The following is a 23,747-nucleotide window of genomic DNA, read 5'->3' on the forward strand; positions in this document are numbered from 1 at the left end:
TGATAGCTTTAAGTATAGCAACATGGCCACAGTGATGTGGTCAAGGATGTGACTTGCTTCCATCTGCCTCAAGAACACACAGAGCCATTTGATCCCTGTCACTGCGAGTAACCACCTCAACAGAGGAGACATCAGGGAATGGAATACCATTGGATTTGCTCTTCTGCTCCTCCCCACTCTCCGACATCCTAAAGTTCTCCATATGCTAAAAGGCACTACTGCAAACAATCAGATAGGTAAACTGAGGGGCAAATTAAACTCTAGACCTAATTGCAGTTTTAAGCTCTAATCAATAGACAGCTGTACGCTTAAATCACTTACATGATTAGATGCAACTTTGAAGACAGATTCGCTGAATCTCACGCTACGCACAGAAAACAGCACTTATCAATGACACGTGTGTGAGCTCGTAACACCAGACCTGCAGAAGTCAATTCTGTACGTCTCTGAGGGCTCTGGATTTCAAACGCAGCATCTGAGCAGCTGTGAGCTTCCCCAGCTCTTCACACTACAGAGCAATAGCTCTGGTCAGGTTTGGACTTTATAATGAACTGCTCATTTGCATCACATCTGTTGAGCCTTTCCCGTATAAAAAAGTAACCGTGCTGGCTTCCAAGTCCCCCCATTTTGCCAGGACAAGGCCTTTCACTGTAGTTGCTCTGAAGGAAGCTTACTCCCCCCTGCCGCCTCTCAGGCCTGCTGTGGCCAGCAGCAAGGACGCCTCGCTTTTGCGTGCCTCTCACACATTACTCTGTTGTTTGTGGTGTTACAGTTCAAGTTTCTGAAGGCCCATAGAGCTTGTCCTCAGTTACACAATTGGTCACAATCTGCCCCAACCTTTCAGTTATCACTAAAAATTTCCACAATTTATGTGGAAAACCTTAAAAATTCCCTTTGTGCCCTTGTACTTCTGTTTTTAAGTCATCAGCACTGACTAACAAAAAATGAGAAAGGAGAAAGTCAATTATAGTGGATTTTCTGGGTAATTCAGTCAAAAGGGCCCCTGAGAGTTTGCAGAATGACCAGAAGAGGCCGGCATGGTTTGTTCCAACCTGAACCAGTTTGACATTTAGGGCCCCATAACTAGGAGCCACCCCAAACGGACTGACTGAAGAGATGTTGCCATGTGCTACAAGCACAATTCCCGCTGCAAAAGAAAACACTGATCCAGTCTGGAGCAAAACATGAGTGCAAACTACAAGCATTAACTGAAAAAGCCTGTAACAACATGCTATGTGATAGGCAGAAATAAACACAGGCAGAAAGCCAGAATAGGTTGTCTGTTATTCTTGGATTAACCTTGATCTCGTGGCCAGGAAAACCAAGAGGTACTCTTATGGTTCATTCCAGGTGCTAGGCTAGCAAAATGAAAGCAAACCACAGTGCGCTACCTGCAAGAAGATTTATCTGGGATCAGTACGATTCTTCACTATCCAGTGCTGCAACTCCTCCTCCATCACTTTTTTTTTTGCCCATTATAGTTAATTCCTGCAAACACTAGTCGGATTGAGATAACAGGCCTGTTAGTTATGACTTCAATCATGCCAACGTGCATATGTTAAAAACATATGCTGATTCTCAAGCCAAAACCAATCTGCCAGATTCAATCACAGAACTAATTTTCAGGGCCCAGTTGTAAAATCTTGAATGCAGAGAATTGCCACGCTTATGAAAATTGCCTGAAGCTCCTGAGTTGCAATTGTGAGAACAAAGAACCAGTCAGAGAAATATTTTTTGTGCGGTTCTGGAACACTCAGAACTGTTTGATTATAACTGCAAAAGTTTGCTCTGCTGAACAAAGACCATCCTGAGCAAAGTACATTTTTAACAATAAATAGGGAAACATTTCCATTTATTTTACAGCATAAGCCAAAATCTAATTAATGTTTTCTAAGACAATTTTTCAAACATAAAATAATGGTAGATAGAAGCTAAATATTTAAAGACTAAAAGATGTTTCTTTCATATTTCAGAAAAGCAAAAAGGTAGATGAAATTTCTATTTTCATTGCTTGACTGATATCATACTTCTGAGCCATGTCATGCTACTGTGAGCATGGCCTCCTTGTCAATTAATCTCAGCTGACACCGATATCAAGGTATTCCTAATGAAAATCTAAATAATATTTTGGCTTTTTACACTCATGCAAGTTTAGCATAAAGGCATGAGAAACGCCTATGTGCAGATGAAAAGAACTGATTTTGGAGCTCTCTTAGATACAAACTAAAATCAGGCATTCACTCCAGCCAGTGGTGTAATTACGTAACTTGGGTTCTGGCTGCTGTATTATAATCACAGAAGATCTCACTAAATAACCAAAATTTTAGAATCCATTTCCTTGAATAAAAGGCAATCAAGCCCACAGGGTGTAGCATTTGTGAATGAATAGGCATCATCTCTCTAAGCCAGTGCCAGGTAAGACACAACACATATCATTAATGAAAGATTATGACAAGGAGTTACATCACTGCTAGTTAAAACAGATGCAATTGCAGCATTTTTTAAATTATTTTGCAAGAGAACACAAATTGAGCCTTACTAGCAATCTGTTCAATGAACATATTCATTTCATGCCTTCAAAGATCTTCCATTTTGTTCCTTAAGCTGCTGCTGTACAGAAATAGAGTATATACACTCTCAGTGAATGTCGATTATAATTCTAGGTTTGAATACTTCAATATATACCTGCCTGCTCCAATCAAGAACATCTTAGGATACATTTAAAGTTAAAATAAAAATCTTTTGCCAACTTGAGTATCAGTAGCCTCCTGTCATCTCTTCTGAATTGTAAAAAGTGTTCCTTCCTCTTAGGAAAAGGTCCGTAAGTCTGATGTTCCCATTAGAATGAGATTATGTGCTGCACAAAATGGCCATAGTTGACAAAATATCAGGAACTCTGACAAGGCTAATCTCTACTCTCAAACACTATCAGTCCATAAAGATAACTCACTCAATTGCTTTCCCAGATTCTCCAGGAGTGTTGTCCATGCATGCACTGCAGAATCTAGCAGGTAACCTGCAACCAGTTCTCAGAACACATGCATTTCTACATCACAAACTGGGGGAATCTTCACAAATGACAATCTTGCAAACCAGAAAAGTGTAAAGGCACTTACCTTCAAAGTCCAGATATCATACATGTAGTTGCTAGGACTGCTAGCACAAATAAGCAGCCAGAAGCACGCACTGTGGCTCAAGCAATACTTCATAAAAAGCAACATCTTGCTACCAAAAGCATCTTGTTGCTACTGTATCTTGTATACTCTGAACTACAGAGTTGCATATTTTATGCTGAGTTGGCAAATAATTGAGTGCAGTAGTGCATTACAGGATAGGAAACAGATTGAAAAACAACTGTCATCCAACACTGGATTTATGTCAAGACTATTTTTTTTCTCCCATTTCTCTCTAAAAAGGGACACTTTGATAATCTTACATCAAGAGATTAGATTTATGTTCCAATGCAGGGCTGGAGAATGGAGTTTTCTTATACACAGCTAAAACTCACTCTTGCAATAGGTTTAACCTGCTTCAATTTGACCATTGTCAAGCATACAGCTCTGTGGCTACTACAGCTAATGGCTGGCATTCCAATATCAGAATATTTTGTTTCTAATACCAAAATACCAAACTAGAAGGATATTTTTTTCCTTTCAGCACTGTTAAAATTCTGCTGTCAAAAAGCAGATCTAAAAATACAGAAACATCGATGAATGGCATGCGTCAATTGCCAAGTGCAACGTGCACAATTATTTTTCTTCAGCTTGTTGAAACATAAACTATAATTCAAAATCTGTCTGCTCTCCATTTCGTTACCTGTTGCTTGAATAAGCCTTCCTTATCAACACCCAGTGCTCTGCATTTCAAATGCAAAGGAACAACAAAATGCACGCAGAAGATGAGAAACCAAAATCTTTCTTCCCAGAGTTTTTACCTGAAAGAAAACTGAAGCAGCAAAATTTTTTGAGGAATAAAGTAGTTTCCACTTGCCTTTCTTCACCTTAGTTACCTCTAAGTCCTGAGCATATGGCTGCAACTGTACATAATGAGAATGACAATGCATCACTACACCTGGGTGAATGCCTTTTCTATAGTTAGTTAGTCAAATTAAATTAGTTTGGTCACCTACGCTTGAGCCAAGATTAAGCATAATATGCATCTCAGCACAGAGATTTCAACAGACAAAAAGAAGTTCCAAAGCAAGTTAATTAAACTATTGCAGCATTTCTTGTATAAGGAATAATGGGATACCCAGATGGAAAGTCGGTTAAGGAACATATGTTTCTGTGGTGTTCCAATGCATCAAAATTCTTCAGAGAGACCCTTCCCAAAAAGTTTGGCAGCCACATCAGGGAACTCAGCACGGCTACCTGGCACAGTGCAGTGCTGCACAAAGGTAACTCTTAATCACACAATCTGGATACTGGAAACAACATAATTGCAACAAGATGCATTCTGAGCAGCTTGTAATAGCCTGTTATGATTTCACGCTGAACTACTTATACTCCTCTCAAATAGCTTGTCTATCTTCTTCTAGTGCTATCTTGTGAATAACTCATCTTTTTGTACTGAAAAATCTTTGCAGTTCTAAAGCACTTGTATCAGAAGACCCTATGCCTTTTTGGAAGTATGTTTTGTCTCTGAAGGGAGCTGAAGAAGTGAAGAATGGCTAAGTGATTTGCTTATAGTAGCAGAGTTTTCCAGCAAGCTTAGGAATAACTACTTACAAGCCTCTGTTTCTCTGCCCTGTTCTCTAGCCTTTGAGGTATACTTTCTAATCCACGCAAGAAAGAACTTTAGGTACAGTCTTCAGTTGAACTGAAGATCCCAGCAGTTTGACTTAAAGTACCCCTTTCAGCAGCATCACTTCAGATTTATACTGATAAGCAGAGAGAGTAAAATATGGTTCGTTGTCTTTCCTCTCTGAGCAAACACATCAGACCAGCATGCACTGTATCAGCACGTGGTTGTTTAGCCCCAGAAGAATCCACAAATCAGAGCTGAATCTGCTTAGACATGTAACTCATTTGAATAGGATTTGTATTGCAGAGCAGGCATACTTTTAAAAACAGTCAGCTCAGCATTTACTGTAAGAACACTTGATGAAAACAGCACAATTTAGCATCCTAAGTGACAATCAGGTCATGGCTGTACATGCACTTGTAGGTAGGGGACCAGGAAACACAAACTGCCAGAGTCTCTTTTAAAAGGAGACAAAGCAGAGACATACAATCTAGGATTACCCCAGGGAAAGCTTAGTTTCTAATCCCCACAAGGTCAAAGAGAAAGAATGATTGTTGCTATTATCATAAATTATACCCAGAAACGTTTACTCTTCAGAAGAGCTTAGCTCTCAGGTCTCTGTAACAAAGATGTCGGGAGAAATAAGAGAGAAAACCCCAACAATCTGCCAACCGTGGCTGCTGTGCTGCAAAAACTCCGAACAGTGTCTTTATTTAGCTGATGCTTTAACAAGGGCCATGCTAACTCCTTCCTCAGGAAACAGGCAAATTCTGCACGTCTGTAATTTAGTCCAACAGGAAACAATATTAACTTCAATTGGAAACAGCAATTACTGAAAAAGAAGAAACTTGCTGGCTTTTTACCATCGTTCTTTGCAATATTTTCAGAACCTTTCATCCACAGAGTTACTACGTTTTACTTATGTGACTTACAGGAGCACTGTGGTTATCTCTGAAGAACAACCTCTGGGAAAAATGGAGACAGACTGATATTAAATGACAGCCAACAGCAAGTAGACAAATAGAGACTCAGTCAGTCCTCTACTTTAACAGGTAGCTGCTGTCCCAAAGCTGAAAAAATGAAGCCAGAACACCTTGCTTTATTCACCTCTGTGTTTGTAAAATACCTTTCTCATAACACTTGCTGTAACAGTTCTGTTCTAACTTTTTCTGCATTACTCTTCTTTCCTTTTTTTATGCTACTTTGCTGCTTAATCTTCTGATGATGAAATAGCAAACAATAAACAATACACAACATAGAGGGTCTACAGGCACTGGGCATTTCTGTTTGTATTACCCTGGAGAATACAGGCAACTCATTTAACAGGCTTTTATTTTCTCCTACCTTCTTTTTGATCTGAACAGATGGAAACTTAAGTGCAGAAGCCAAGAACTTAACACTGAAATCTTCGCAGTAGTTGCAGTAATTACTGTAGCTGTAGTTACAGTAATTGCAGAGTGGTAGCACACACTTACACACAGTGGCTATCATCTCTTTGTTACTAAAGAAATGAGCCAACAATTGGCTCCATAGTTTTCAAACATTTTTACAAGTAGAGAAAATTTGCCAGAAATGGCTTGGGTCAAAGACACAAAGCAAGCACTGACATCTACTCTAACAGTGTTTTTCAGAAGAAACTTTTGTAACCGCCAGAACTAAGACTGTTAAAAGGTGGTACTGCTTCTCCAGGTAGGTGGAAAGGAATAGCTACTGCCTGTTCTCCAAAACTATTTCTTGACACTTAATGACTGGGAAGTCACCAGGTGACACACACAAAGCTACTTTAAGGGACAAAAACTGCCATTAGAACCACAGAACAGCCCAGGTTGCGCAGCACCCCCTGGAGATGGTTTTGTTCAAACCAGGGTGAGCTAGAGGAGGTTGCTCAGGACCACGTCCAGTGGGATTCTGATTACTTCCAAGGTCAGAGACTACACAAACAACAGTGGTAACCTGTTACTTATCATGTTAAGTATAGCTTTATCATGCTGAAGTAGAATTTTCTATATTCCAGCTTGTGCTTTTGTTCTTTCACTGTGCACCAATTAGAAGGGTCTGGCTTCATCTTTGTTTCCCTCCCTGCTGGGAGGGAAATATTTATAAAGACTGATAAGATCTCCCTGAGCCTTCTCTTAGACAACGAAACCCCAGCTCTCTCAGCCACACCTCAAATGACAGAAACTGCATTCCATTTTCATCATCTTTGTGGCTCTTTGCTGGATTCTTTCCAGTATATTCACCTCTCTTCTATACTGGGGAGCCCAGAACTGTACCTGTACAGGCTAAGCAGAGTGGAAGGATCTCCCTCTCCACCTGTTGTAAACTCTCTAATTCAGCCCAGGATAATATCAGCCACCTTTGCAGCAAGAGCACATTGCTGGCTTATGTTTGATATGCTGTTTGATAGAACCTCCAGCTCCTTTTCTGCAAAGCTGCTCCAACTCATCAGCCTTCAGCATGTACTGGTGCCTGGGGTTATTCCTTTCCAGACAAGGACTGAGCATTTCCATTTGCTTATCCTAATTGAGATTCCTGTTTCACCAGTTCTTCAACCTACTAAGGTCCCTCTGAACAGCAGCCCAGCCACTAGACGCATCAAGGATTCTCCCATTCTTCCAGTTTCATATCACCTGCAAACCTGCTAAGGATGCACTCTGTCTTATTATCCAAGTCATTAATTAAGTTGTTGAACAGTACTGATCCCACCATTGACCCTGGCACATATCACTAGTGACTGACATCCAGCTGGACTTTGTGATGCTCATCACAAATCTTTGAGCCCAGCAGCTCCCTTCACACTCATCTGGCCCATACCTCATCAAATTTGTCTGTAAGAGTGTTATGGGACACAGTGTTGACAGCCTTGCTAAGTAAAAGATATGCATTGCCTACTGTTCTCCTCTCATTCACCAAGTTATCACAAAAGGTTTCCTCTCTGCAATCCTTACTGACTACTCCCACCCACTCTTTTGGCATCAGCATATTTTGAAATAGTTTCCATGATTATTTCCTCCTATCCAGGGTCTGAAATGCAGCATGGAATGACATGAAGATCCTTCCATTTTACTTTCCCTTTGTTTGCCCAGTATCTTGTAGATATGTAACTTACATTTCCCTTTACTGCTCTATCCAACTTGTTCATTATTTCAGATCAGCACATTGATAGACAGAGTTTGCGTTTCAGCATAAGTTATATTGGTGAAGAAAATGAACTCTAGGAAGAGCTCCCAGGGATGCTAGATCTTTATGCAAGAAACCACTGTTTCCTTACCAATCCGTCGTCACCGATAGTTCCACAGCACTCAATAAGCACAGGTGTTCTGTTAATGCTTTGCTGTGTTCTAAGAGAGGGACCCATTTAATCTGAAAGGGACTTCTGGAAACTGTCCAGTTCAACTCTGGGTATTCACAGCTCTAACATTCATTCAGTTCATATACTAATATAATATTTTCATATCCCTTGCAGCTGCACAAAACAGATATTTTTATTCACATTTTAATATAAAGTAGGCACCTTGATAATTTACCAACAATTTTAAGATATGATCAGCAAATGCAGTTCATGTGACTCTCACAGTCTGCCAGTAATCCCTACTGGAGTGCTCCTTATTTACCTCCTGCATCCTTACTGTGTCAGATGAATTGAACCCTTTCAGGATCAAAGGAAGAGAATTGAGAATTGCTGAAAACAAGCTCAGGGATGAGGTGGATTATCTATGATAAGAAATACGAACACTTGGCTAGCTTGAAATCAGCACCAGCTGTTGCTGCAGTACCTACACATCCACTCCTCTGGCCTCAGAGACACAGTGGCCCCTCCAGTCAGAGGACCAGGCAAGTCAGATTATCTGCTTACAGGTGTTTAAATATCAAGTCACATATTCACACCTTCTAATCTTCCAAGTAATCTGTCCCCCTGCACATTTATATCTGACATCTGAGACTTCATATATTAATCTTTAACTACTGTTCACAGAATCCAATACATATTCAGTAGCAAGGATTCAAGAGGCCAACTTTTTGGTGCGTGGCTTCAGATACAGTTATTAGAACCAAATATTAGTTTCACTGTGCAAGTTCTTATTCACCTGTAATGCTTTCCCTGTGCGCCATGGCTGGCATGGAGAGGCAGTCCCTTTTCTCTCTATCAAGTCTGTTCTGTGCTGTTTGATTTGGTATTGCAGTGATATTCTTCCCCTTGCAATGCTGCAGAGAATTTAAAAAACCCGTGTTTGTACCACACCCCCATTTCAATTCAGAAGATCAGAAGATACAAGCTACTTTAGAAACACTTGAGTTAATGTTACAAATTGCTTACAGACAGCAGTATGGGAGAAAGGCTAGTCTGTTCCAGGTGCAAACAAAGTTAAAAAAAGGAGCGGTGTTTGTTTATACAGACAACATAAAAGACAGAAGAAGAATCTGGTAGACTGCACTGCCAGTTTCAGCAATTACACTTGGATTAATTTGATCCTCAGGGTTTGCAATTAATCCCCCTTGCTACTGGCAATGTCACCCCTACTTTTCAATTTTATAATCTTTGAACATGAAGAAATGAACTATAAAAAAAGAAGAAAAGAAAAAACCCACGATGATCCAGGATTTCACCCTGAATTTCTCTTCAGTCTTTCACTCGGATGTCAGGAGCTCATATGCTCCGTGTCCCATTTGCACGGGATACAACTCTCCTAATAAATTGGTAGTTTCTGAATGTTTCGTGTTGTGTTTCTTTTCCTTTTTTTCTGGCTAGATATTACTGCTGTAGAATGTGCTGAGATGTTACCATACAAAATAGGAAGGTGAAAATTAGTCACCAAAAGCACAACAAAATGTCTGACTCCTCCTGATAAAATATACACATTTTCAATTCTCAAAACTGTGCAAAATGTCAAAAGATATTGTGCAACTATTTAGTGTGGGCCAGAAACAGCGCTACTGATGTACAATTAAGTTTAGTCAATAGATGCCCGCTGACTGTAAGTTATGAACCTCTGAAACATGACCATTCACTCTCTCTTCCTTGTAAAAGAGTATCTCACAATCACAAGTGAATCCAACACGAGGTGCTCTATGTCTCAAACAGGCCCTTCATCAATAGCAAGTTGGCTTTTTTGTTTGTTTTAAAGAGTAAAACAAAACAAAATCCATCAACTTCTTGGGCCAGGGGGGAAAAAAGAAAGGAAAAAAAAAAAAAAAAAAAGGTGACCTCTGTGTTTCTGAACGATCACAAAGTAAGTCACCAAAGCATAGGTTCGCACGAATAAGTTTCGCACGAATGTGCGTAAGAACTTCTTCACGGTGAGGGTGACGGAGCACTGGAACAGGCTGCCCAGGGAGGTTGTGGAGTCTCCTTCTCTGGAGATATTCAAGTCTCGCCTGGACGCCTACCTGTGCGACCTGGTGTAGGGAACCTGCTTTGGCAGGGGGGTTGGTCTCGATGATCTCTAGAGGTCCCTTCCAACCCCTACAATTCTGTGATTCTGTGATTCTGTAAACTCCAGACAGTACTGCTGACAAGGCAGACCCACACAGTTCTGCACGGCTGACAGTTTGTAGCCATGACAGTCCTCCCTGAGATGAGGACCCAATGGTGCACAGTGCAAAGCAGGATGCTGCCCCCAGTCTTAATGGAGGATACTGGGCTTGAAAACAAAATGAAGGATCATTTATCAAAAAGCTGGTTTTACAGAATTGCAAAAAGTCTTTCATGTGTTTAGTGATGCAGCTGTAGAAAGAGCTGAAAGATACTAAGATCTCTCAGACAAGAGATTCCAGAATTTATTTTACTGCAGGCTTTTTAAAAAGCACAGCTCATTGAACTAGGTATATCAAGTTCTCTTCCTGATCAATCATGGTAACAATAGGATACGGCTGTAAAAGAGAAGAATTCAGACATAAATACATAAAATTTGAATTAGGAAAGGCTAGGCCACAGATAAATTTAAAACACAGACAATGATGTAGCCATTCCACTTAACAAAATTCCATAAACCTACACTTTAAAAGAGTAGAGGGAAAAAAGCCTCTTGACAGACCACTCAGAGTCTGGAAACATCCATCTGGAGAAAAGATTTGTTCTTAACTAGCTCTGAAAGCAGTGATACTTCCCAGTGATTTCAATGATGCATTTCAAGCAATCACGGGTCTCAGCAGCAGGCTCTGCAGGTTATTCCTGATTTTCCTTCTTTTTCTGCTAGTTGGGTGTCCATGCAATAGCAAGCAAGACTTTCTGGATATAACTGGCATTAACAATTGGGTTGCTAGTATGCTCTTTAATGTGAATTGATAGCCTCTGTAAAAATTGATCCATGTGATTGAATCACTCTTGTCTCAAGCCATTGCAGAATTAACATTTAATGTTTCAGGCCTTTTCTGAGCAGAGGGGAAAAAAGCAACTAATTGTGAGGGAAATATCTAAGGGCTCTAATTATTTCTAATGATGCACCTAAAGATCATCAAGAAAAAACATACTAAGATCAAAGCAATGTTTTTTCAAATTAAGAATTTTGTAAAAAAAACGATATGAGGAGACCGTCTTCATCAGGTAGTCACTGAGGATTTAGAAATAGCCATAGCACAGGATTTCTTTATCAAACACTCAAGACTCTTGATAAAGAACCTAAACAAGACAATACTTGAGAAGAGTGCTCTAGAAAAGCACAGATACAAGCTACTTAGAGATTTTTTTCCCCTCAGTAAAAGTCAGTGGCATGTCTCTAAGGTATCTGAAGACAGGCTGCATTTTACAAACAGAAAAATAGAACAGGATCATAAGGCCACTGTTCCACTCTGTCTGGTTTGAGTATGAGTGCTTGAATCTGCATGCATAGCAGGCTGAGATACAAACTTGAACACCATCAATTTCAGGGATGCTTGGACAGAATTTTGATGTTCTATCAGGAACTCTTAATGTAGATCTATCTCTGGTTTCCATGCTAGCCAGAGTAAATTTGGACTGTATGCCACAAGACAAATATCAAATGTTTTTATTTAAATCAATAGGTCAAATACTGGAAGAATATAGCCTTTGAGCAAATAGTACTCAAAAATAGCATGAAAGAACTACAGTCATTCTCCTGGCAGCATCAGATCCCTTCCCAATAAATAATGTTTCAGAGAAGGCATTTCTGGAAATACTCCATGGAACACAAATAGATTGCTCAGCTCCTTCTTTCTACCCTGCTAACACAACACAGGAAAGCAAGCAATAGCCCACTGCTTCTGCCTGACCCTTCCTAAAAGATATGGTATGCATGCAATCCGTGATTGCAGTTGGCTTCCTGCAATGTCCATGACTTTTCCATCTGGGTTTCCATCAAATTGGCAAGCCTTGAATTTTACTTTTGGTGGCTGATGAATTCTACACTGGCTCTGGAATTTCGCTAGTGTTTCGCTGGATTTTCTCTGACAGTCAGATGGGTACTGTGCTTTTGCTGATTTAAATTGTTTTTTGTTCACCGACTTTTGGATTAAAATGACACACCAGTAAAGTCAGACATGTGAAACTTGGCATGCCAGCAATTCAGAGAGCTCAGAAAGTTCCGATCATAGAATCATGGAACGGTTTGGGTTGGAAGGGAGCTTTATGACCACCTAATTCCAACTCCCCTGCTATAGGCAGAGACACCTCCCTCTAGCCCAAGTTGCTCAAAGCCCCATCCAGCCTGAATGCTCACAGACAGGGGGCATTCACAACCTCACTGGGCAACGTGTGCCAGTGTTTCATCACCCTCATAGTAAAGAATTTCTTCTTAAGACCTAGACTAAATCTACCCTCTTCCAGTTTAAAACCATTTTCCCTCAATCTGCCCTTAAGAAAAGTCCCTCCCCAGCTTTCCTGTAGGCCCCTTTCAAGTACTGGAAGGCTGCTATAAGGTCCCCCTGGAGAGACTTCTCTTCTCCAGGCTGAGAAGCCTCACCTCTTTCAGCCTGTCCTCATAGTGAGGTGCTCCAGCCCTCCAATCATCTTCACGGCCCTCCTCTCGACCTGCTTCAACTGATGTGACTGGCTGCACAAGTACTGATAAACAAGCCTATATTACCTTTAGAACCTTCAACAATATTGGCTATAGAAAAATGATTTATAAGACAACCAGCTACACAATAGGATGCAGGATCCAACTTTTCCTTTTTTTAATCTTTTCTTAGGTTTTGGGTTATACTAACATTCCTACTATAAATGCTGTACACACATAGTAATCTGAACTTCTGGGATCTCGCATCCAAACAGAGATAGGATGAAGGCAGTCAATGGCTTCTATTTCTAGCTTTAAGTCTGCTCCACTGCCCTAGCTGTCAATTAATCTTAGGTAGGCTAGTCCATCCAGCTGTAAAATGAAACTAGAATACTGACCTCAATTTGTGCTCTACAGGGAGCAAATACTCCATGAGATAAGTATCAATCAGAGAGTAATCTTGTCTGGACACACTGTTAAAAGTAAGACAAAAGCTTTAAATCCCACACAGGGAAAAAATGAAGAGGGAAGAAAAAACTTAGTTTACCTTTGGATGGCCCTTCTCAAGTCACAGTATCCCATAAAGAATGCCAGCAAACATGCTCTGCTGCTTTGGGACATGATCTCACACTGCAGAGCGCTCCCAAGCTCAGCTAGCTTGACATAAGCAGTAAGGGAAAAGCAGAGCAGAACCAGAGCAGGGAGAGAGGGAATGCCACATGGCTGCTAACTCTCCGTGGCCCAGAAGCACAATGTCTGATCTTTTATACAACGTACTCTGAGATCCCTGAGAAACCAAAAATAAATAAATAAATAAATAAATAAATAGAGCATCACCCAGCAGAGAGACTTTTTATAGCAGCAAAGACTCTCTAATGGTACAGACAAGTTCTTAGCTTTCAGGCAGTTGAGTTAGTGAATAAAGCATCCTGATCTCAACCGTGGGGTCTAATCCATTGGCCAACATATTGCACAAGTAGCACACTACTTGCAAAATGCTTCTTTGGGTAGCTTATTTTACACCAAACAGCAGATAGTTTACTGCCCATGCAGCAAATTCAGTCCGTTTGGGGTTCCATGTGGTCGTAGAGTGAGCAGCTACATGAACCGGAGAAATGTTTCAAAACTTTTGCTACAAATATTTAGGTGCTTTCTGCCTAATTTTGCCTATTCTTTCCCTTCCACTTCGGTGCCTTTACCTGGAGGTAAGTATCAGAACCAGACACAGTGTCAGAATCAACAAACTTCCCACAGCTTCAGTCTACTGGTGTCCCAAATCATTCACATATTGGAGGCCAAACAAGAAGGATCCTCCACCCACCAAGCTGTAGATAGACAACTACAACTACCCCAATCAGAGGCAGGACTCTGTAGTTTACTGTCCTCAATACTTTGGCTGAGGAGATATTCAGCATGGGTAAGAAACACATCAGTTTAAGTTGAATCTGTTCACTGGGGTGCCTTGCATATCTAAATACAAATGTATGTTTTCATACCTTGTACAGTTTGCTGCATGATACGTTCAGAAGCTTGGCCTAGTTTTTAAAAGCCCTGTATGGCAGTCCAGGCATGACAGCCTCCACTGGGCACAGTTTCTGAACTTGAAATCCATATTTGCTTTCATGTAGCAGGGAAGCACAGTAAAAACCTTCCAGACCTTACAGCATTATGATTTTTATAGCACTCTGCACCACAGCATCACACACAGTGTGACACACAGAAGGCTCACAGACAACAGTCAAACAAAATGGATAGTAGGCTGTCACGTCCAGAGATGTATTGCAGAACTGCAGTTCCTGCTGAATCTACGTGGCTCATAGATCTTTCCAAGATAAAGATGGGGTTTTACCAAGTCTGTAGCTCTAAGAGCCGTCCCTCTCTTCGCCTAACTTCAGATTAGTATTCAACAATGAGATTTATACATCAGGCTGAAAACCCAAGCACAAGCAAATACAGCAATACAAGCAAATAGGTCAGCAATAGTGGCCCTTGTTTGTGACAGAGATTTTTTTCAGTAGAAAACAAACTAGGATTGCAATGTACGTCACAAGAATATTCCAGAGAGGGGACATAAATGCACAAAAGAGTTTGCAGAGTTTGCAGCTGATGTAGCACAGCTCAATAAAGAATAAAAGAACTGCACAGCTTTGCCAAGCCACATTAGGTGAATCAGTGCTCTCATCTATTAAGGCATAAGTCAGGTATCTTACATGCAGCCTCAACTATCTTTCCTCTTAAGCTAAGAATGAGTAAACCACCTCCTGTACAAAGTGTACCAGCAATATTTTTACCACTGGCTATATTAAATGTTCACAGAGATCAATACATTAAGTCACATAAAAATATGCCCTGAAGCACGTGGAAGTTAAGGCTGGAAGTTATCTTCTGACATACCGGGCAGTATTAATTTCATTTTCAAGTTTAAAAAACTTCTCATAGCCAATTGTTTAACCTCAGGTTTTTCTCCCTCCCTAATGCCAGTTTTTGCTCCCTTTTAGTATATCCCCTTTAATTTCCTTTACAGCTCAATACTGGTCAGAAAAAAATTGCAGAAGTTTCCCCAATAGCAGCTGTTATAGGATCTAGTGCAGATTTTAAAACAGAATAGAGTTGCAGCTTGAATTCCAAAAAAACTCCAGTACACCATGCAAAGAGAAATGTTTGGGAGCAGTTGGAGAAAAGACTGCACTTCTGATTGAACTGGTTTATTACCAGTGTACAAAACAGGTAGCTGCATCATCATTATAATGAGGACATCAAAAAGAACACAACACAAAATAGAAAGCTTAATCTACATTGCTGCTACAAGGTGCTGGACAGATTCAGCTGTACAACTGTGAAAACTAGTGGTACAACTTGACAGAATGTGGCCCCATGAAAGCTCATTTTTTGCAGTGTGCTAACATGAAATGCAAAATAAACTGTTTAGAACTAGAGAGAGCATTTGATCAGTGAACCCCCGAAAACAGAGCAACCAAAGGGCTGTGCATCATGCAGCCAGACATCTTCCTGTATCTATTTTATTTAAATGTATTTCATTCTCCTTGGTTTTCATACAAGTAGTCAGTTCCCTCTCTCATGCTACAGTTATGCCCACAGATCTTATTGAGTCTGCATTCTCTTTTTGGAGAATGATCAGACAGAAACAGAAAAAAAAATCTTTTTTTACTTTGCGGAACAGTTGAGCTCCCAGATGAGACCTCAAAGAAGTAAGTTCACCATGAACTGTGATAAAGTACAGAAAGATAGTTCAGCATACAAAGGAAAATAAAAGCCAGTGAACAGTGGAGGTAGCTACACAGACTAGTAACATGCAAAATACTTTGTCGGAATAGGCAACTTAGCAATGACAGTTTTGTCCTTTTCTCCTTAACTAAAGTAACACTGAGACTGTAGTTATAGAAGCTGCTTTTCATCCAACAGGTTTTTCTGCATCCCAGTCTGTAAAATCAGAGCCTTAAACGAAGACAGCTCAGTCTACTGCTATTCTCAGAAAATCATCTCACTCCTAAGCAATCAAGCTCAGACCCTTAAGCCATCAACCACAGCTCTGCTGGTGAGGAATGGAGCTATAGGAGGCAAGCTTGGTACAGACCAAAGTAGGAGACAGGACTTACCTGAAGCATCAGAAACACACTGACTGAGGAGAGTGCAGACTGACAGCAAAAACAAATGGGTTCAATAAAAATTAAAAATAATATTTAAAAAACAAACAAACAAACAACATCCACTGGCCACCCAGCAAGGAGGAGAGGAAAAAGTATTATAATCTCCACGTACTCAGAATAGAGAAAGAAGAAGGTGGTTTAATTTTTTTAGGTTTTTAGAATAAATTTTAAGGATGACATATGTTACCATGATTTTAAATCAACTTCAGAAGCAGAGGCCATTGGTAAAGCATAAGGTGCAAAGAAACCACACTATTCATAAACCTGCAGAGATGTTCTCTTCTATCTGCTCACCCATGCAACAGACATCCTGCTTGTGAATGGTCTCTATCCCAGACTTCAACACATCACTATCCTACAAAACTTCACAACCACAGGCTGCTTTTGGGATGGACCTGGAAACAGCCACCTGCCTGATGTCCAGCAGGCTAAAAGAAAACCAAAAGGTGACTTAGCTTAAGTATTGGCTACTGTTCATTGGAAGCCAAAAACTGCACTTAAGTAACATATACATTTCAAACTGGGGAAACTTATGCCCTGAAAGACTTAGGTCTTTCTGCAGGAAACAACTGCAAGTTAACCAGTTACCTGTCTGCCTTTGAGCTGAAGAGCACAAGAGCAGAATCTGCCTGACCTGTCAAGGAACTTGTGGGGAGGGCTCTGAGGGTTCTTAGGCTCCGTGCTGCCACTTGCCTGTCAGGCAGTCTGCCAAGGAGCCATGCAGGAAGGAAACTGGGGAGGTTTCTAACAGAAAAAAACATCCCACTGGAAAATTTCTGACCCACTCTAATAATGAGCCTACTTTCAGAGTCAGGTATGATGCTGGCAGAAAGCATGGCGATCTACTGCATTTTTTATTTAGTTACTGGCTTCCTGAATAAATTTCTTTCTATACCGGACACACAGCATCAACTGAAGTAATCTTTAAGTAAGTTCGGTCATAAATCCTTTTGAAATTCTGCACAGCAAATGACATTCCTTTTCCTGAGAATGATGACAATTGTTAATTGGTGCTATTCAGAAGGTAAAATTTTCTTTGGTAAGGTCTTTACTGCTTCAGGCAACCACATGTACTTTTGGCAGTGCCTCCAGACGAGCCTTGTTGGCAGCATTCAGTATATGCCTCGCTCGGAAAGATTGCATGAAAAAACAGCTCACTTTCCAGTTCCAATTCCAAGGCTTAGCAAACTTGGCAAGGCTAACAGCATAATCTGGCCTGACTGCAGGAATAACTGATGCCTGATAGGTAGCATCCTGCAAAACTGCCAGGGCTGCTCAGGCACACACAGTTCCTCAACAAAAGGAGACCTTCTTAGCCTAACTCCCCGTCTACTAACAATTCACCAGCCTACATACCGTTCATTGTTCAGGGTCATTCTTGGAGGATCGAGGTTGGGATTCTCCATAGACTCCATTTGAGGACAACGTAGGAAGTAGTAGAGAGTGTGGAGAGCATCAGGGGACCAGGAGATGGGTTGCTGCTGCCGAGTTTGCCGAATGGGGCTCATGCCTGGGCGAATGGTGTTCAAGCACTGCATGTGGTGCATTGCCCGTGATACCAAGTCACCTGCAAAAAGAGAGCGCAAAAGTCTCTGTTATTCATTCACAGTGCTCCTTTAATACACTCTTTCAGCTAAATCAAATCTCTCACTGCTGAGAGAAATGCCCTTTGTGTAAAAAATACTTTTAATTTCACTAAGCTAAAAACTGCCCCCAAGATGCTACTTCTTGCAGTTTGCTCTAAAAGGAATTTAGCTTACTTTCAAACAAAAATTTATGAGTTAGGAAATAGAAAGTGAAACTCCTTTCAGACACCATGCATTCAGAATAATAGCCTTCCAGTGATTTTTCCATCCTGTTTTAATGTTTTTCTCCTTTTCCCCACCATGTAAAAAAAGTTTCTTGCCTGCCTACAAAACCTGTTTGTATTTTTGTAAAATCACTATTGCTTATTATCACAAGCACAGCTTACACATAGCAAAGCCAACATTACCAGTACAAATACTTTTTTATCTAATCTCCACAATCACTATTTTATGTTAGGAGATTATTCCTATTTCTTTCAGCTGGCTCTGCGGTTCAGGCACTTGTGACAAATTAATGATACATTTAATAGAGAAACCTCTTCTTTTAGGAGTCTGATTCTGTCCTCCTCACTCTACCTGCTTCCTCCAGAACAATAAAACATGAACCCCCTATTAAGAAGCTGAACTATATCATGCTGTCACAAGCTGTACCATGAATTTGCCCCTGAGCCTTGTAAGAAGTGCAGTCTAGAAGTTTTCTGAGCTGATGAGTCCTCTCAGCCTTTGAATTTGAGCCAACTTGCTTCTGTTTCAGAGTACTGGTGAACTTGAGAGGCCTTGAAGACAACCTGCATTACACAGTTTCTACTAGGAAAAGACTTAAAGGCTGCAGATTTATAAAATTTCACAGAGCAGAGACCCCAAGTTAGCAGCTATGTAGAAACTCTTTAGTCACATAAAGCTGACATTTGTGTAATATACTTGCTCTGGGCACACCCTGTTTACTCTCCTTTTATTGTGGTACGTTACAAACAACATGAGCTTTGCAACAAAGGCTTCAGACACTACATCTTTGAGTAGTGTGACTACCATACCACTGGACTGAATGATTACTATACATAGCTAGGAGTCTATTTTTTTCCTTGAGAGAATCCTCTGTTGCTTTACAGTCCCCTACGACTCTCACAGGAAATGTTACTCCATTGTGCCCTACAGTTACAATTCTGGGAAAGGATGGAACTGAAATAGTTACCCCATCTCAAAGCTAGATCCTGAGAAAATGCCTTCAACTAACTAATGTGAAATATGAATTATTCTCACCTCTCTCTGAAATTCTCAGGAAGTCATTTGTTCTTTTATATCACAGCAAGACACTGAATTTGCCAACCAACCTCCAGCTAAACCAACCCATCAAGTTCTAGTGTTGCACAGGTAAGGGGGTAATTAATCACCACAAAGGTTCTATACAACTTTATCTGTGGTTCAGATCAATGCAATACTAAAAAATCTCCACTTGCAGTTATATTACTTATTCACTGCATAATATATACAAGCTTAAGGACCCATTTCAGAACGCCAAAACCTTCTAATGTCTCTGCCTTTGCACTTCAGCAGCTCCAGACTCTTTGCACTCTAATCTTACAAGAAAATCGTGAACGCTCTAGCATTGCTACTAACATAGAAACCTGCACATTACAGAAGAAATGCATTTGGAATTCAAATTTTCAGCACAGAATAACGTTCCTTCTCCTTTGCACACTCACTCTCTTTATTTTTTTGGCAATGTTCAGCAAAATTAAAAAAAAAATAAAAATCAGCAGGCAACTGTATCAGGAGATCCATTCACTAGGTGTAATGACCAAGTTGGCCAAAGCAAGGCTGGGGGAAGAGAGAGGGGAAGCTGTATTCAATCACAGACCCATGCTACAAATGTTCTCTTGTGTTTCAGGATAAATAGAGGTGTGTTAAAGGAATTTGAAAACCTCAAATTAAGGCAGGTTGCAAAATAAATGGTGAAACCCACAAACTCCTTGCTGGCCCCTGACATTCATTAGCATTCACATGGTAGAAACTACGAAAATGATGCCGGCAGAAACGTTGCAAGAGAGAAGTAGACTAGGAAAACACAAATCATTTTTGTTTACTTTAAAAGAGCTTTGTGAGTACTCTAGGAATGGAACATTTCATTTGGTTAGCATTTAAAAAAAAGTTTTGAAGAGGTTTTTGTTACTGAAGTGCTCTCAACTTTTTTTTCCCTCCGCTTTTTGTTTTTTAATTAACTAAAAAGCTTTTCCTTGAATAACCTGCACTCTTGACATTTCCACCGCATAAACAATAAGAAAAGAGAACTCTTCTTGCCACAAAAGGAGGTGCCACTGCTATGTTCCACAAAAGTACAAGAAAGCTCTAGAGGTATCTAGGCAAAAGCATCCATCTTCTATTGGTACTAGCACCACTAACTACCAAGAAGCTGGAAAAGCCACATCTTATGCATCTCCAAGGTGAATTAAATATAAAGAAGCCTAAAAAACAAACTGATTTTCATAAACCACACCACAAAACAATTAAACCTTACATAACATTGGCCAAATACTCCTCACACTGTCAACAGTGGCAACACTCCCACTGACCTCAATAGCAGAGGGACCGGCTCTCCTGCTTCATGGAAAGGAACGCACAGTCAGTTACAACTGAAACTTACTCAATTCAGAGATGCTTCCAACACAAGTTGCCAACAGAGACTGCTCTAAAGTTCGGAGTTCCAGCTGGGCGTAAGCATCAGCCCGTCCATCGCTGCACACAGAGCCGTCGTTGTATGGGCTGAAGTAAGCAGGCAGAGACAGCACACCTAGGGAAGAGAGCAAGAAACAGAGCTGTTACAAGTGAACTCCTGGGAGTAGAAAAGCAAGTCTCCGTACCGACAGTACTGATGCAGAGCTCAAACATGTCTTCACCTTCTTCAGTCAGAGGACTTGAGGTCTTTAGAACAGTTCAAACAAAATCCAGTAGTGCTATAAATACCATTGAAACGGATGAAACAGTGCAACTGGGATCTAGGGAGCAAGGCTGGAAGTTTCTATAGCTTGTAAAAACTAGAAATTGCAGTTGAGATAAAGCTACATGAAAAGCTTTAATGAAGTCCCTCGTATTGTTTATACAAAAACTCAGCCGTGCACATACAAGTTGCCTTTGAACAGCTGCATGCAGATTGCTAGATATAAGGGCCTAATTTTAAAAGGTGTAGAAGATAACCTCAAGTCCATCTGGGGTAAACGGTAGCTGTAATCTTTGTAACTCTAAAAATAAAGCCACAGGCCATGCCAGCTCTTTGAACCTGCGTGCAGTTTCAAATACGCAGACTGTGGTTTCTGTAAGCGTGAACCTTTGGGTTTGCCAAACTACGCCCACAAGTTTTGAGTTTGACTATATTCTCTATAAATGACCCCTATCTTAGAGAGAGAGATTAGAAAGGTAGTTATATTGCACACATGCCTTCACTGCACACACACTCCTTCCATTCTGAAGGATTTCATCTTCTTGCATCCAAGACAGTTAATGCACAGCAACTGAATGGAACTAAGGCTTTACAAGCAGTTCTGTGTAGATGTTATTGGGACCTCAGCCTACCTGGACCATGTCTGCCCTTACAACTCATTTGAATTGTTGACAAATTAGATTATTTAGATGAACAGATTGGGAAGGGTAGCAATGACCGGAGGTACTTAAAACTACGAGGCAGTTTCACGCTACTTTGCGAGTTGTCTCTAAAAGGGGCAGTCATTTTCCTTCTCCCAGTCATTGTTTCTGCCCTATATCTTTGTTCAAGCATGGCAAATCTGCAGTCACATTGCAAGTCAGCGCCCACACAGATCCCCAAAATATATTGCCTACTCTGCTTTCCTCCAAAAAAAAAAAATATTAGTTGATTGGCTTTTCTTCAAATTAGTGAGCTGAACTGCTTTGCCCTGTGGCCAAAGAACTGCTCTGTGTGGCACAGAGAGAAAGGGGGACTGTGACCTCTACATCTGATGGGAGGAAGGGAACAGGGATATGTGACCATGGTAGGATGGGAGAGGGAACCCGATTCCTCTGGAGGCACCCTGCAGTGTGATCGAATGACACCCAGCGTGACACTGTATCCACAGTAGAGCAAAAGCTTTTTGCAGTCAACTCAGCCAGTGTTCTTGTATCACAGTGTGTTCAGTTGCAGCCATACTGCTAATATGAATCAATCCACAACTCCAGCAGTGGCATATCCTCGGTCTAAATTTTCTATGATTTTAGGCAGGGGACTTATAGCTAGCTACTTCTGCCTGCGCTCTTACCATGGCACATCCTGTATTTTTGGTTTTTCAACTTTGATCCATGAGCAGCCATACCAATATATTTCAGTTTCAATCCACATTTCTTTCCCGTCTCACCTTCTGACCCCAGTTAAGTCTTAGATGTGGAGACACTTTGCTCATATTGCAGTGACCTCCTGTCACGTAGGTGCTGTGCTTGTCAAACAAAGCCCTCGCCAGCTGAACTGCAGTGTATTGGGCAAGACCTTTGTTTCTTTGTCTTGAGGTTTTCTTTTGAAACTGTATGCTGAATTGATCTCTCCTACTCTTTTCACATCCTCTTCGCATCCTGTTTGGTGGTAAAGCCAAGGTCTGCATCAAAAACTTCCTGGACAATCTGAGGATAAGGGAATGATTTATCCCGTTGTGTTTCTTCACTGTGCACCACTGTTAGTTAATGGGGAAAACTCTGCCAATGCCCTCTGTAACTTGAATAATTAGGAATTCAAGGCTCTAAGAGCTAGCAGAAGCGATACATTCAAACTACAAGAGCTTGCTAACTACACTGTAGCCGCCTATACAGAGCCTAAGCCACTTCCTTTTCCACGTTAGAGCTATGAGAGGATGTTTTAAGACATATGGATTGGATTTATGGCAGAGGGAGAACAAAAATAGACTGATTTGTCAAAAGTTTCAAATAGAGGCATGTAATTCTACAGAGGCGAAAACAGAAACTGGCAGTTAAATTATTAAACCACTCAGAGCAAAAAAATGGGGTGTTATTTCCCCTGCCAGCCAGTTTCAGTTGGTTCCGTTTTCTAAAAAGGAATTTAAAGTAAAGATTTGAGAATAATTTAGATTGGCCCAAATGTGAAACTACACTCCCAGTTATTTGGTTATTTGTTCACCAGGTGCTGCGGGTAAGAGGAAACAGAGATGATTTATTTACTTTTGGAGAAATTGCTCATACAAGATAGTTGTGGACAAGATTTATGCTCTCACCTGCTGTGTTACTGTTGAGGAATATCCTCAATGTACTAAGGAGAAAGAAGGAAGTTACTAAGCCTCTGGCCCTGTGATGTCACCTGGGATTTTCACAGGATCATGGTAGAGGATGAATCAAGGCCCTCCTTACAGAAGGCTTCCCAAAGGCTCACCCGGTCTGGCAGGTCTCGTTAGGTTCTGAGCAAACCCAGGAAGTGGAAATTACATCTCAGTGCTGCATTTGAGACTGACTGAGAGCAGACACTGGACAGGCAGCAAAGCAGAAACTTAATCCACAATTATTACAGAAGAGCTTTCTGGCCCTCATCTTGCAGTGCGCTGATGATTATTTCTCTTTCCATACATTTCCACTAAGTGTAGAGTTGGAAAAGCATCACAGTCATTCTTTAGATCAGAAATTCAGGCTCAAGAACATCTGCAGTCAAGCCTGGACTACTGGTATTATAATCAGGAACAACTTTTTTTTTTTTTTTTTTTCTCTAATTGGTATTAAAAATTACCTGATAGTAGAAACAACTGCATTGCAATGTCTTCTTGTCCCCCCAAATGATGGTATCAGCTCTCCTC

General features: G+C 40.7%; 1 protein-coding gene across 1 annotated transcript in view; it reads right to left on the reverse strand.

Moving 5' to 3' along the window:
• Nucleotides 1-23,747, reverse strand: part of ABTB2 (ankyrin repeat and BTB domain containing 2) — a 134,097-nt gene that overhangs the window by 29,172 nt on the left and 81,178 nt on the right. Inside the window, exons 2-3 of the mRNA XM_031553493.2 lie at nucleotides 20,594-20,740; nucleotides 17,723-17,933 (exon numbers count right to left, since the gene is read on the reverse strand). Coding sequence (XP_031409353.1) covers nucleotides 17,723-17,933; nucleotides 20,594-20,740 — 358 coding nt within the window. The remainder of the gene's footprint in view (nucleotides 1-17,722; nucleotides 17,934-20,593; nucleotides 20,741-23,747) is intronic.

Source organism: Meleagris gallopavo, chromosome 5 (assembly GCF_905368555.1).
Source record: "Meleagris gallopavo chromosome 5, MGAL_WU_HG_1.1, whole genome shotgun sequence".
Classification (NCBI taxonomy): Eukaryota; Metazoa; Chordata; class Aves; order Galliformes; family Phasianidae; genus Meleagris; species Meleagris gallopavo.